The sequence below is a fragment of the Ixodes scapularis genome, unplaced genomic scaffold, assembly GCF_016920785.2.
Source record: "Ixodes scapularis isolate PalLabHiFi unplaced genomic scaffold, ASM1692078v2 PGA_scaffold1__304_contigs__length_218370807, whole genome shotgun sequence".
NCBI lineage: Eukaryota > Metazoa > Arthropoda > Arachnida > Ixodida > Ixodidae > Ixodes > Ixodes scapularis.
The window spans coordinates 96506957-96519763 of NW_024609846.1; the positions used below are offsets into that span (position 1 = coordinate 96506957).

At 50.5% G+C, this 12807-nt stretch overlaps 1 protein-coding gene across 1 annotated transcript; it reads right to left on the reverse strand.

The window, feature by feature from the left end:
- Window positions 1-6199: 6199 nt before the first annotated feature.
- LOC121046700 lies at window positions 6200-8766 on the reverse strand. The gene is made up of 2 exons (XM_040501232.2): window positions 6718-8766; window positions 6200-6240 (listed from the first exon to the last, which is right to left on the reverse strand). The coding sequence occupies exon 1, from the start codon at window positions 8744-8746 to the stop codon at window positions 6728-6730; it is 2019 nt and encodes a 672-aa protein (XP_040357166.2). The 5' UTR covers window positions 8747-8766; the 3' UTR covers window positions 6200-6240; window positions 6718-6727.
- Window positions 8767-12807: the final 4041 nt, after the last annotated feature.

Consider the following 12807-nt stretch of genomic DNA (forward strand, 5'->3'; position numbering starts at 1 on the left):
CCTTTTTTTCTTTTACTATTTTTTTCTATGGCATTAAACATTTTCTTACTAACTGACTGATTCTAGACGCCATGGGCTTCGCTTTCATGGGCTTCACTTCGCAAATTAAAACCGTAACAATATTTTAAACATACCAAAATTTTTTTGGTACATGTAGTACATGTAAAACGAATGATATTCCCAACATGTCTTCATATTATTTTTTTTTCTTTTTGTGTACATTGAATTTTGTATATGCCCCCCTAGCGTAATCCCATGTGCAATTAATATCATCTTGAAATAAATAAATTAATGTATAAATAAATAAATTCCGCAAGCTCTCAAAAATTAAGTTTTGCTTGCGGTTGTAATTAAGCTTTTAACAGTGAACGCGTGTTATACGTGATTCTGCGGCTGGAGATGGAGCTGGAAAAGCTAAAAAAACACAGAACAAAGGTTGTGCCATGACATCGCCAGGGCGTCAATGGCAGGACAAAAATGGAACGTAATTTAAATATGTCCTCAACGTTGAACAAAACGTGGGTGGTCGACGTTGCCAGTACGTCCTGTATGACGTTTACGACAGTTAGGTGTGATCGCGACGCCGCTGAAACGTCACTGACGGGACAATAATGTAAAGTCACTATGGACCTTATTTTAACGTCGAAGAAACGTGAGTGTTCGACGCTTCTAAAACGTCTTGTCTTGACGTCGCGGCGACGTTGACGACGTAGAAGTTGAAACATGACGTCGCCAGCACGTGACGGACAGGACGATAATGGAACGTCATTTATGAACTTCACTTTAACGTCAAAGAAACGTGAGCGTTGTACGTTGCCACAACGTCGTGCATCGATGTCGGGGAAACGTTGACGCCGTTTGAGTTGAAATACAACGTCGTCACAACGTCACTGATTGGACTCTAATGGAATGTTATTAAGGACGTCATCTCAACATTGAAAAAACGTGATCGAAGTCACGCGGGACGTCACGGACGTCAAGGACCTTTTCTCGATGTTTCCACGACGTTTTGTGCTGCCTGGGGTAGCGCGATGAACGCGAGGAGCACGAGCGGACATTCCATCGCTCGGGAGAAGTGTGTTTCGGCGTTTCGCTGCAGCGGGGCGCCCATTACATGACTCTCCTCTCATCCGTTGTCTGCCGCTCTACCTTTCACTTTCGGCAGCCGCGTTTCTTGGCGATCTGTCAGGATTTGTCAGCATAGACCCGTTGCTCTCGGGCAGGGGGCGTGAGCGCGTTTGCAAGACGCGACCATGTTATGCTGGCAGTACTATCCAGGCGTCGCTGTAACGTTCTATTTTGTAGAGTGCCTTCATACACACGCGCTTTTGCTTGAGTGGTGACATCTCCAGCCATTTTTCCGCCTAATCGTTCTTCTATGCGTCTTGAAGCCCACGCAATCTGGTGTCGCTCAGCTCGAGCGTGTAGCTTTGGCTAAGGCAGGGTCGCCATTTTACCGCCCGAGTCACGCAACGAGTGCGCGAGAAAGTCACGCGCTGGCACATTCAGGGCAACAATGGATGTCTTCACCCTGAGACAGACAGACATGTAGGCACCCTACTATTTTGTTACAATTTTGCACGTGCCACGTTCGAATGTAAGCATCTGTCAGCATCTGTAGACGCGCGATAACAAAACGTCTAAAAAAAACTAAAATAAAAAAAAAGAATTATGCAGCCCACGGGCTCAGCGTCCCATTCAGCTTTATTAATTTATTGCGTTCTTTCATATATCTTTCGTAATCTTGCATGTTTCACTTTACGTGATAGCGAAGCTGAAGCTACTTGAAAAAACATGTTCCCCTGAACTACAGTGTACTATAATTCTGGCACACTGTACCTGAACGATGCTCGCACTGCACGAGCGCGCGTGCTTGGAAGGGAGTCTGCAAGCTCAGAGCTTGCTCTTGTAGCCTCTGCTACGCTGGCATTGAGAATGGAACGGAGTATAAAAAAACTGTAGTGGGGAAGCGTGATGACCGCCCGTTCGAAACGCGAGCCAAATATTCTATTTTGCTCGCCTGGAGCGCTGCTCAAAACTTGAGAGCTACAAGCCTATACAGGAGGCTATGGCTCTTGGCATTGACAGTGCTACGACGCCGTTTTGTGACCAGCTATTTCTTTGTATTTTTGGGGGGAGCGCGTGCTCTGAGCTTCGGGTACTACAAAGAATGGCATCACCCAAAGCGCACATGAAGACGCCCTATACCAGGGGTGGCCAAGCTGCGGCTCGTCGCTTGTTAAATTGCGGCTCGCGGCTCCCTTCCTTATCTCTCTCCCTTTCCCGCCTTCCTGCCGGTCACACGAGCACTTCCCCAAAAAGAGAATAGGGATGCAGATTAAATCGAAAGACAGGTTGCGGTTTGGTAGTGTTGTGCTATACTGCTACCTTACGCACAGTTGGACTGCTTTTGACTCGGATAGATTGAAGCTAGTTCAAGTTTCGTTTATTGCTCTAGACAAAAGTTTGCCCCCCCCCCCCCTCCCCCCCGCGGCTCTTGGAAGCTTTGTGGTTTTGTTTGCGGCTCTTCGGCCGGGTCAGCCTGGCCACCCCTGCGTTATACTCTGTTTCATACTTAATATGCAACGCTGCCAAAGCTACTGGCAGCGTTGTACATTAAGGCGCGTTCACACTCTTGCAACCGAGTACGACCGAGAAAGACTTCTTGGGACCGGATGCACTGAGCGGAGCTGGTCCTAAGAGATCGCAAGAGGCTTAAAAACCGGTTTGGTCTCTCTCGGTCGCACTCGGTTGCAAGAGTGTGAACGGGCCTTTAAGAATGAAACGTAGTATAGTTTATTCAAGTGCGCAGCAAAAGCTGTCTTGGCTTGGCGACGAAAGTGTCAAACTAAGGAAAAGGGAAAGAACGTGGAATTAATGCGTACCGCTGGAGTCGAGAATACTTCGTTTCTCCTTATGATGTGCAACAAGGGGCGGATCCAGACCTCCATTTTAGGGGGGGGGCGGTTCCTCGGTGTAAAACGGCGGGGGGGAAGGGGGGGAGTGTTTATATTTTTCGTGGAGTTATCGTAGACCCGCTTCAGACAGAGCAATTTCACCCAGCAACTTGACGTCGCAACACCAGCAACACCGGCCGCACGCGTTCACACGCGGTAACCGAATTGCTACGACTTGACATCATCATCATTACATTTGATTCTTCTTTCACTATTTAGACGCCCAGCTACGCGCTAAAAACGCATTCTTATATCTTTGAACGGCGTTGAGAATAATAACTCATTTTTCTGAAACTGTTTATTTCCGAAAACGATCCATTCCACTAAACTCTGATAACATAATATTGATCTTGAGAGCTTTTGTATCGGTTTACCTGTCGTGGATGAACTCTTTGAATTAAAACCTTTCGGGTGACCACGCTAGAGGTAAAACAGTGGTTCTCAAATGGGGGTCCGCGAAGCTACTTCTGGAATCCGCAAGACCCTCAACAAAATTTTTTTTTTTTTTAGTTGGCACGTTTTGATCAATTGACCAAAATGAAGTGATGTGCCACCTTTGTTTTATTTTTTTCTGATACGTAGCAATAAAAGGCACCTGTTTCATGCTCCAGATGTGTTAACTTACTAACGTCCCCCCCCCTCCCCCCCCGCCCCCCCCCCCCCCCCCCCCCCCCCCGGGCTGGAAGGGGTTTCCCCTCACTGCCAGCGGTCCGCAAAGGGTCCCCGACACATCCATGGCTGAGAACCACTGATCTAGAAAATTGTGGTGGCACTATCCTTTCTGAAACTTGGTTTTCAGACCGACACTATGTGAGCAGTCGATTTAGGGCAGCTTAAAGACATTGCCTTGGCAGACATTCTGGTTGGAGCTAGTGCTCAACTGCTGCGGCAACGGGAAGAGCGGCTTAAATCAATGGAGCAAGTACGTTGCAAACACGCGACAAAAATGGCCCGGCGGCTTTGACGCTGCTCGCGGCGTCAAAGCACTGTTGACGCAGCGAGCGAAACGAACGCTGCCAGGCAAGTTCGTCGTTCGTTCGCCGTATATTTGGAATGTCCAGAGCGCAGCACATGCGGCATTGCCAACCCAAACTCGTGTTTTCACGTGTTCTGGATGCAACTCGAGAGAACGAAAGCGAATAATTGTTGAATATTTTTGAAAGCATGTTGCAGTTCGGAAACTATAACTTTTAAACTTAGACAAGACCTTAAACCAGCAATGGATCCTTCCAAATTATATTCAATTGCACTTCGTCTGGATATTTTCTGTATGAAAGAAACACTTTTTTCTGGGTAGTTAGCTCATTCGTCAGGGTCGAGAGGACAGGTGCAGAGATATGATGGGGCAGAACGGTTGTCTGGTCGGCGAATCTCAACTGGACTAAAGGCTGATCACGACTGCAGCATGGATGTTTGGGAGCCGGTGTTCACTCGAACGGGCACAGGCACTGTCTCTTTAATTTATGTACAGACGCATCTTTGAAAGGGCTCGTTTGCCCCAAGTCCCTAGGTAGGGAATTCGAAGCCGCAGTTGGAAACCAGCAAGTCCCGCCTCTGTTCCGTTCGATACACACATATTCGCTCCTGCAAAGCCGCGCGAAAGCTCTGCCGTCAATCCACAGAAGCCGCGTTTAACTCGAAAAGTAAAGACGGCGCCAAGGGGAGACAAGGAGTAGTGGGCGCCTTTCCAAAAATATGTCCCGCCACCCTAAGTTGAAACGGCATTGTATACAAATAAATGCCTACGGCGTCGGCTTGAGGACCCCGTGTAAGCAGCCTCCAGCCTTTAAAGTGCTCCTACTAGGGAGCCTTCATGTGCGCTTTGAAGCGCACATGAAGGCACTCTAGCTCCTACCGTTTATCTTTTTTTTTTTTTTATTAGCTTCCCGCCATGAGAAGTCGTACCGCAGGCAGTATGAAGCCCATTAGAGGAAACACCTCCCCCTTCTGGCGCTCGTCGGCTTCTTTCTGTATTCCGCGCTGCGGCGCTGATCCTCAGTAAGGGATGGAGGCGAGGACGAAAGCGGGCTTATGTTTAAGCCAAGGTCGTGGGGAAGTCCGGAGCGTCTTCAGGAGAAGCTCAGACCCAGACCACACTGTACCCAGAGCATTTTCTTCCTCTCTCAGTTGAGTAGAAAAGCAATTGGTCACCTGGTTGTACAAGCTGCATCCTGCGTCGATTGCTTACGTTTTTCCTTCGAGCTGACGAAGAACTCCGAGGGGGGGGGGGGGGTTGCCTGGTGAGGCGTTTGGGGGGGGGGGGCGATCGCCCCCACCGCCCCCCCCCCCCCCCCCTTGGATCCGCCACTGTGTGCAACAAAGGACGCCACGAGTCACGTGAGCCAATCCATAGCAAGGAACGTGTCATGTGACTTTCTGGTTCGATGGCGGAGAGGAAAGTGAAGTCACGTGACTTCACTCTTCCTTATTCCACCAAAGACATCGAGCGATTGTCTGCGAATTTCGCAGGCCTGTATTAATGAGATGTTTAAGTCCCGGACATACATTGAATTTTAATAGAATATTCTTTTCCCACATGTAATGAAAACGACGTGAATATGAAGTACTTGCATCGTACGGTTGTTGAGGTCATGCAAACACGCGACCAAACAAAGACAATTTTTGACGCCGAATAACAAAAAAAAATTGACTAAGAAAAATAACACGTATGTGATTAAGATACCCTATAAAATACAGGCCTGCGAATTTCGCAGTCATACATATAATGCAACTAACAATAGACCCTTTTCGGAATTCAGTGACGTGACTCAAATAGAAGTTTAACTTTTACCGTACTAATGGCGGCAATGAACCTGTGGTCTGCAGCATTCTATAGGGTACCGGCACTTCCGCAAGTCAACGGTAAACGAGAATTTGCGCTTCACTGTACAGTTCTTTTTCAATATCTTTCAGTGTCGATGGTGAAAAAGATGCAACCAGTCAGAACGAAGCGCCAACCCACATAGACGCCTCGAAGTTTTATACGTCAAGGGGCTGTGAAGCCGAGTATGTGCTACTAATAGATTGACTGGGCCCGAGTTAGAAATGAACGCTTACGCATGCTCTTACATCCAATTCCCGCCTCACATCGCGCTAACGTCTAGAATGTATAGGTCTCGAATCATCTGCTTAGGAGTATCTTCAACTTCTTTCTTTATCAGTAAACAGAAGGCCGTCATTAGTATAGCACATATGGCATTTTTTCATTGGATTGGATTGGATTGGATTTGGGGCTAACCCCTTTGTATCGGGGGATCTCAGCAGCGCTGGATCTAGCCTGGCTATAGTCGGTTACAGGTTAAGAAGGTAGCGGCAAATGCCCCTCAAAGGGAATCCTATATCCCTCCGCCACCTCCGCATCCAATAGCGTCCCATCGTTTCCGTGACGTCGCGGCCAACGCGCGAGGAGGGTCTTACCTTTCTGTACATATTTGCTTTATCTTTCGACTTCGACTTAGCATTGTGGAAGCCACGAGAGGGAGATTAGAGTTTTCCCCCACCGACGGGAACAAATACGACTTTCGGGGATTAGCTTCCCCCCCGATGGATACAAAGGCTGCTTTCAGGGGCTCGGTTCCCTCTCGAATGAATACAAAGGTCGCTTTCTTAAAAAGTGGGATCGGAGACAAGTTGGAATCCATTGAAGCGGAACAAGGAGCGTTTCCAGCGAACTCTTCTTTCGACTGCGGAGAAATTTGAAATGGGCGCATCACACTTGTGGGAGGAGCTTCTCCTACCTTCTTGACTTGTAACTGACTATAGTAGCTACACTAGCCAAAAACGTAGTTGTGTTCTTTTGCTCTCCTCCACCAACACTCCAGTCTCCTCTTTGTCACCTCCACTGGCTGCGAGCTGTCGGCGTCGTACTGTTCGTCAACGCCCCGGAAACCCAGCGCCACCGCCATGTCTGGTTCGTACGTCACGTCCGGCTTTATACCCGTGCATTCCAGTATGACGTGTTCCGCCGTCTCGTCTGCTCCCTGCGCGCACATGACGCACTTCACTTCCATGTCCATGTACTTCGCGCGGAAAACGCGGGTCCGCAGCATGCCGCCTCGGGCGTCCGAAAGCAGTGCACTGCCCTTGCTGTTGTCCATGAAAGGTATTCGCTTCACCTCCTGTTTCTCTCTGGCATACAGGGCCAGCGTTGGTTTCAGACGTGCCGCTTCCGCCCATCGCCGTGTCTCGCTCTCGATCACCCTCGTGCGGATGCTCTGCTGCAGTTCCGGCTGCTCCGCGGCTGGGTAGAGGAGTGGGCCGTTGACCTCGTATCGCTGTGCCAGCTGGCGCGTCCGTCGCACCCACCGGGTTGGGACGGACCGAAGATGTACATACTTGAAGACCTGTCTGGCCCAACGCTCTTCGCTCATCCGGCTGAGGCGTCGCTCGAAGTCCAGCTTGGCTCGGGCCTCCCTGGCCTCAAAACCGGACCAGCCCATGTCTCCTTGGACGGCTTCGTTCGGTGCTGTTCGGCTTGCTCCCAGTGCCGTCCTTCCCACCTCCCTCTGTCGGACCTCGAGGTATTGCCTGGTACCTGATGACAGGCACAACACTGAGTTGCCAAAAGTGAGCCCCGGCACCGCCACCATCTTCCAGACCGCTCGGGTTACCTCGTATCGGTTATATCCCCAGAGGGCCCTGGCCGTTGCTATGCCCTTGTTCTTCCTGCTCTTCGCCTTGACCTTCGTCTCGTGCTCTAGGAGGTAGTGGTGTCCCTTCTGTAGGTTTACACCCAGATATTTGTAGTGGTCCACCCAAGGTACAGGATTGGCTTGAATGGACAGGTTGGCGGTCCCGTTTTCCTCTGCTGCCCCAAAGGCCATCAGCCCAGACTTGTGCGAACTGAAACTAAGCCCCAGGGCCTCTCCCATTGCACCACACTCGTTCATGAGCCCCTGCAGGCCCTGCAGCGAGTCCGCCATCAGCACCATATCGTCGGCGTAGATGAGTCCCGGGAGTTTTCCTCCCTTCCTTTCCCCGCCTTCCGAATATTCCAGTGAGAAACCCTCCCCACTCTCCTGCAGCCGCTTTTCGATTCCTGCTATGTACAGCATAAACAATAGCGGCGACAGCGGGCAGCCCTGTCTCAAGCCCTTGGAGCAGGTCACTGGATGTGTTGTCTCCTGCTGCCACTGTGCCACCACCGTCGTCCCTCTGTACACTTCTCGCAAGAGGTCTATCCACTCTCTGCAGAGTCCCCGCTCTTCCAGCTGCGTCCACAGTTTTCGATGTTCGACCGTGTCGTAAGCCTTGCTGATATCGAGAAAACAGAGGTAAAGGGGGCGGTTCTCCTTCTGGGCAATCTCGATGGCCTGCGTCAGCACGAATAAATTGTCCTCAAGGCGTCTCCCCCACCGGAACCCATTCTGCAGCTCCCGCAGGACTCCTTCTGCCTCTGCCCATGTCTGCAGTCGGTCTCGTATTATTTGTGTGAACACGCGGTAGAGTACCGATGTGATGGCTATGGGGTGGTAGTTTCCGAGCGTTGACTTTTGCCCTTTTCCCTTGTAGATGAGTCTGAGTCTTGAGGTTCGCCACTCCTCCGGCACCCATCCCTCCTTCAGGATCTGGTTGAGGATCTCGCGCAGCAGTGCTCTCGTCTCTGGCCCCAGCTCCTTCACCAGCCTCATTGGGATTTCGTCCATTCCAGTGGCTGTGGTTCCTCCTATCCTCTTGACTGCTCTATTTAACTCCCTCTCCGTGATTTCCTCTCTGCTCGGTTGCTCCTGCAGTTCGTCCTCCGTCTCCCCCTCCTCACTGTCCATTTGTCGGCTGTCCCCTGTGAACATGTCCCCTATCCACCTCTCAATGTACCGGTTAGTCTCTCCAGGGTCCAGTTCCTTTCCCGTTGCATCGTCTTTGATTACAGCATCCTCCCTAGGTCGACCTGTTTGGCCCTGTACATGTCGCCAGAACTTCAGTGGGGCCTCACGTCCTGCCTCTCTCAGTTCTTCCAAAAATCTCTTATCTACCTTGGCCATTTTGCTTTGAATCAAAGCTGTCACCTCTATTTTCCTGCTCTGGTACTCCCTCCATTCTCTTGAATCTTTCTGTAGGGGGGCTTTCTTCTCCTCCTTTCGTTTTCTGATGGTCCCTCGCAGAGTCCTGTTTGCCAGTTGCCTTCTTGTAATGGCCTCCTTCACCTCCACATCCCACCATCGTTTTCTCCTCCGCTTCCCTCGTGTCGGTCGTTTCAGTTTTTCCAGGTGGTCCTTCCACCACCGCATGAGGTTCCCGTACGTCTCCACCTGCCTGGTTTCCACCTCTTCCTCCAGTTTCTGCGCAATGGTTTGTGCTTCTGCTTGCGTTATGTGGTGTGGTCTCATAGGTTCGCTGACTCTCTTTTCCGTCAGCTTTCCTCCGAAAGTGATCAGCAATCTGTTGTGATCACTTCCCAAGCTCTTGTCGCCTTCCTCGTCTATCTCCATGTAGTTCAGTTTTTTATACAGGTCCGGAGACACCAGGCAATAATCGATTGTAGAGCTCATCCCTCTGGCCGCCCATGTCGTCTTTCCTATGCATTTATCTTGTGTGTTGACGATTACCATATCCAGGTGTTCCGCCATGTCCTGCAGCAGCTTTCCATTACCGTCTGTTCTCCCATCAAACTCCTCTAGGTGTGCGTTGAAATCGCCTACCATAATGGTAGGTCTCCCCATGTTGTGATAGTCTTTTTCAATGCACTTGATTAGCTTGATGTTTGTCTCCCTGCTGTCTGCCCTCGTCCACAGGTACACCACTGCCACTGCCACCTTTCTCCCCGCCAGTGTCCCCGTCAACCACATGTGCTCTCTGCACTCTCGACTTTCTCTCTGCCAGCCTGGCCCGCTAAAGCATCCTACCCCCCCTCCCCTTCTCTCACTGTCCTTTCTGTTTACCCCATCCCAAAAAAGCCCTTCGCAATCCGGGGGTCTTTCTTCATCTCTGAGGTGGGTTTCTGTGACTGCGAACATTCCAATCTTATCATCTTGTAACATCTGAAAGGCCTCTTCCCATTTTCCTGCTCTCCTTCCTCCCTGTAGGTTTAAAAAGGCAATCTTCACTTCCCTCTTTTTCTTTTTTGCTCGTCTGTTTTTCCTTCTTTCCCGGTCAGGTGCCTTTTTGTGTTTTCCGCCTCTCGTGTTTTTGCAGGCACCATCCCTCCTACTTTCTCTTCTTAGTGGGCATGTCCCTGTGGGGGACACATCCTCTGGAGTTGTTCCTCGAGTCGCTGTAGTCTCTGGTCCAGAGTCAGCCTGCCTTCCATTCTTTCCTGTCGCCTTTTCATCGGTGTCACGCTTTTCCCCTTGCATTTCAGTCCTAAAAAAACTCTTTAGTCTGTTACCCAGTGCTTGTCCCTCTTCAATTGCCGCATCTCTGTTGTAGCAGCCATCTTCCATGTCGTTTCCCGTTCCTGTGTTCTTTACCACCTCCACCCTCGGTCCCAGCTGCTGGCTGATCTCTCTTGATAGCCTGTTCCACTTGGCGCACCTCTCTTTGAGTGGGTCCCCCTTGTCTTTGATTTCTGGGACTTCATACACCATAAAAGAATGTTTCGGGGCTCTCGTGGTCCAGTCCTCAAGCCGTTTCCCTAGCTCCGCTGCCATTTCTTCCACCGATTCTTCGCCTTGCACGTCTGTCACTCCCGCATGTATGACCACCACTCCTGCCTCTGCATTCCATATTTTCCCATCCCTCTCTGCTCTCTCGAGTGACTCTCTCAGTTGTGCTCCCGGCTTAGTTGCAAAGTGAACTTTCTTTTCGTAATCTACCACCTTCAGTGTGGCTCTCTTTATCTTGAAGGCATTGGTGTCCCCTACCACTAAGACTCTCTTGTCCACCTTCTTCTCTTTGTCCTGTTTCTTTGTCCCGTCATCTGGGTCTGCTCTCTGCCTCATGAGGGCCTCCTTGTAGTTCCTGTGCTGGCTTCTTTCTGTTTGGCCTCCAGTCGTCTGTCTCCCCTGCTCCTTATCCAGATCTCCACTTCCCGTCCGTTCTTGGGAAAAGCTAACTGTCTCTTTCCCGTCTGTGTGGTATGTCATCTTTTCTTTGACCCCGTTTCTCGGTTCCAGCTGTTGCGGCGCGTTTTCAGCCCCGTTGACCGTCGTTTGCTCTGGTTCACATGACTTCATCCATTCATTAAACACCTCCCCTAATTTTTCTCTCTTGTTCCTTTCCTCCAGGCATTATTGCATTCAGTTTCTCTTCCGTCGCTATTCTCAAGGTTCTCTCTTCTTCGAGCTTCGCCAACATCCTACTTTCTATGGCCGCTCTCTCTGTCTTTGCCTCCTCCAGCTTCACTCTCGCTGCCTCTCTCAAGGCATTAACTTGCCGTTCGATCTCCTCCTCCAAGGTGATTCTTCTCACCTCATTTTCCTTGCACTCCTTACATTTGTATGTACTGTTCTCCGCCTCCGTGCATGATTCGAACGGTGTCTCGCTGATATCCACCCATTTTTCACAGCCTTCGCACTCCACCGACGCCTTGTCTCGCTTTCCCCTCTTCTTTGCCTTTTCCATTTGACTTCGACTGGTTGTCATTGTTTTCCTCCGTGGAGTCATGATGTTAGGTGTCTCCCTTGCCTGGTTTCCGAGACGCCCCAGCCACCACCGCCAGATTCCGTCGTTTAGCCGTGCCCCGACACGCCGTGTCGAAAAAACACTTGCGCCCTACGCCCGGTTGGTAGGCAGATGATGATAGTGATCAAAGTGGCCAGACTGAATTCCGGAAAGGATCTATTAACGTTATTGTAACGAACTGCACCCATACATTGTTTGTAGCAATTATTAACTTTCTTTTAATATTATATCGTTTTTACTACCTGACATGGCCACACCGGCGGTGTGTGCAAATGCGAGTGCCCTCCTTCCCAGGTCCTACGATGTTTTAGTTTCCCGTGATTTCTTTTGGGCCAAAAATATTTATAGATTCGTTTATACTAGACATCATGAAATGACCTGCCATATAAACAAACATATCAAGGGAATTAAAGAATGTCGACATTCACCCATTGTAGGATCTTACCTGAAGTCACCCTATGGCGGCTTGAAACTTTGCGAGATAACTCCCACGCTCTTCTGAAAGCAGAAACTTGTCCCCAGTAAATGAACGCTGCTAGCGGGGGCTACAAGGCTGCTCGTTGGGGTTTCCCATCAAATCAGGTTATCACAGAATGGGCCCAACCGCTTCGGTGCACTCGAGAGTATTTTCCGGCGAAAAGCGACCAAGAACCTAACCAAAAAGCGACCGGCCTGGGTGGTTCGAGTTGACAACTAATCGATCATAACCGAACTCAGAGAAGTCCCCAATCGAGCCACCGATCGGCAGCGACTCCCGTGGTCCTACCAGCAATGTGGAATAAAGTTTAACTATGCGAACTCTATCTCCGTAGCTGAGACCGCAGTCAAAGCTACAAGCGCAAGCTCTAGCCGCGCCCCTGGCTTCGAGGCGTGCATTTTAGCGCGAGAGCTTGTTTTGCGGGAGAACGTTTCAAAGCAACGACCCCGTGCTCTCGTGTTTATAGCATTGGCCACAGCCCCAACTTGTGGGTGAACTCCGTTTACCCTTCAGCTGAGACCAGAAGCTCCGCCTTCAGCGCGAGCTTGCCGGCTTCAGCAGTGTTTTGGTTGCGCGTGCCTGCGCGTTAAAGCTCGCACTGAAGGCGGAGCTTCCAGTCTCATGGCGAATTCCACTGGGCGTTTTGGAGCGCGGCGGGATCAGTTGACCAGATCCGGAATGGAGCACACGATCCGAACGGGGTCGCGCCGCCTACGGAACCCCCGTGCAACATGACCACTGCTCCGGGATCGGCGGATGCCTTCCCGCCATTCAACTGCCCGGGAATCTCTTTTCCGCGGCCGCCGCGGTCGT

Bases quoted from the DNA above. Each gene is read 5' to 3' on its own strand.
- LOC121046700 (XM_040501232.2), bottom strand. From the start codon at position 8,746: ATGTTCACAGGGGACAGCCGACAAATGGACAGTGAGGAGGGGGAGACG.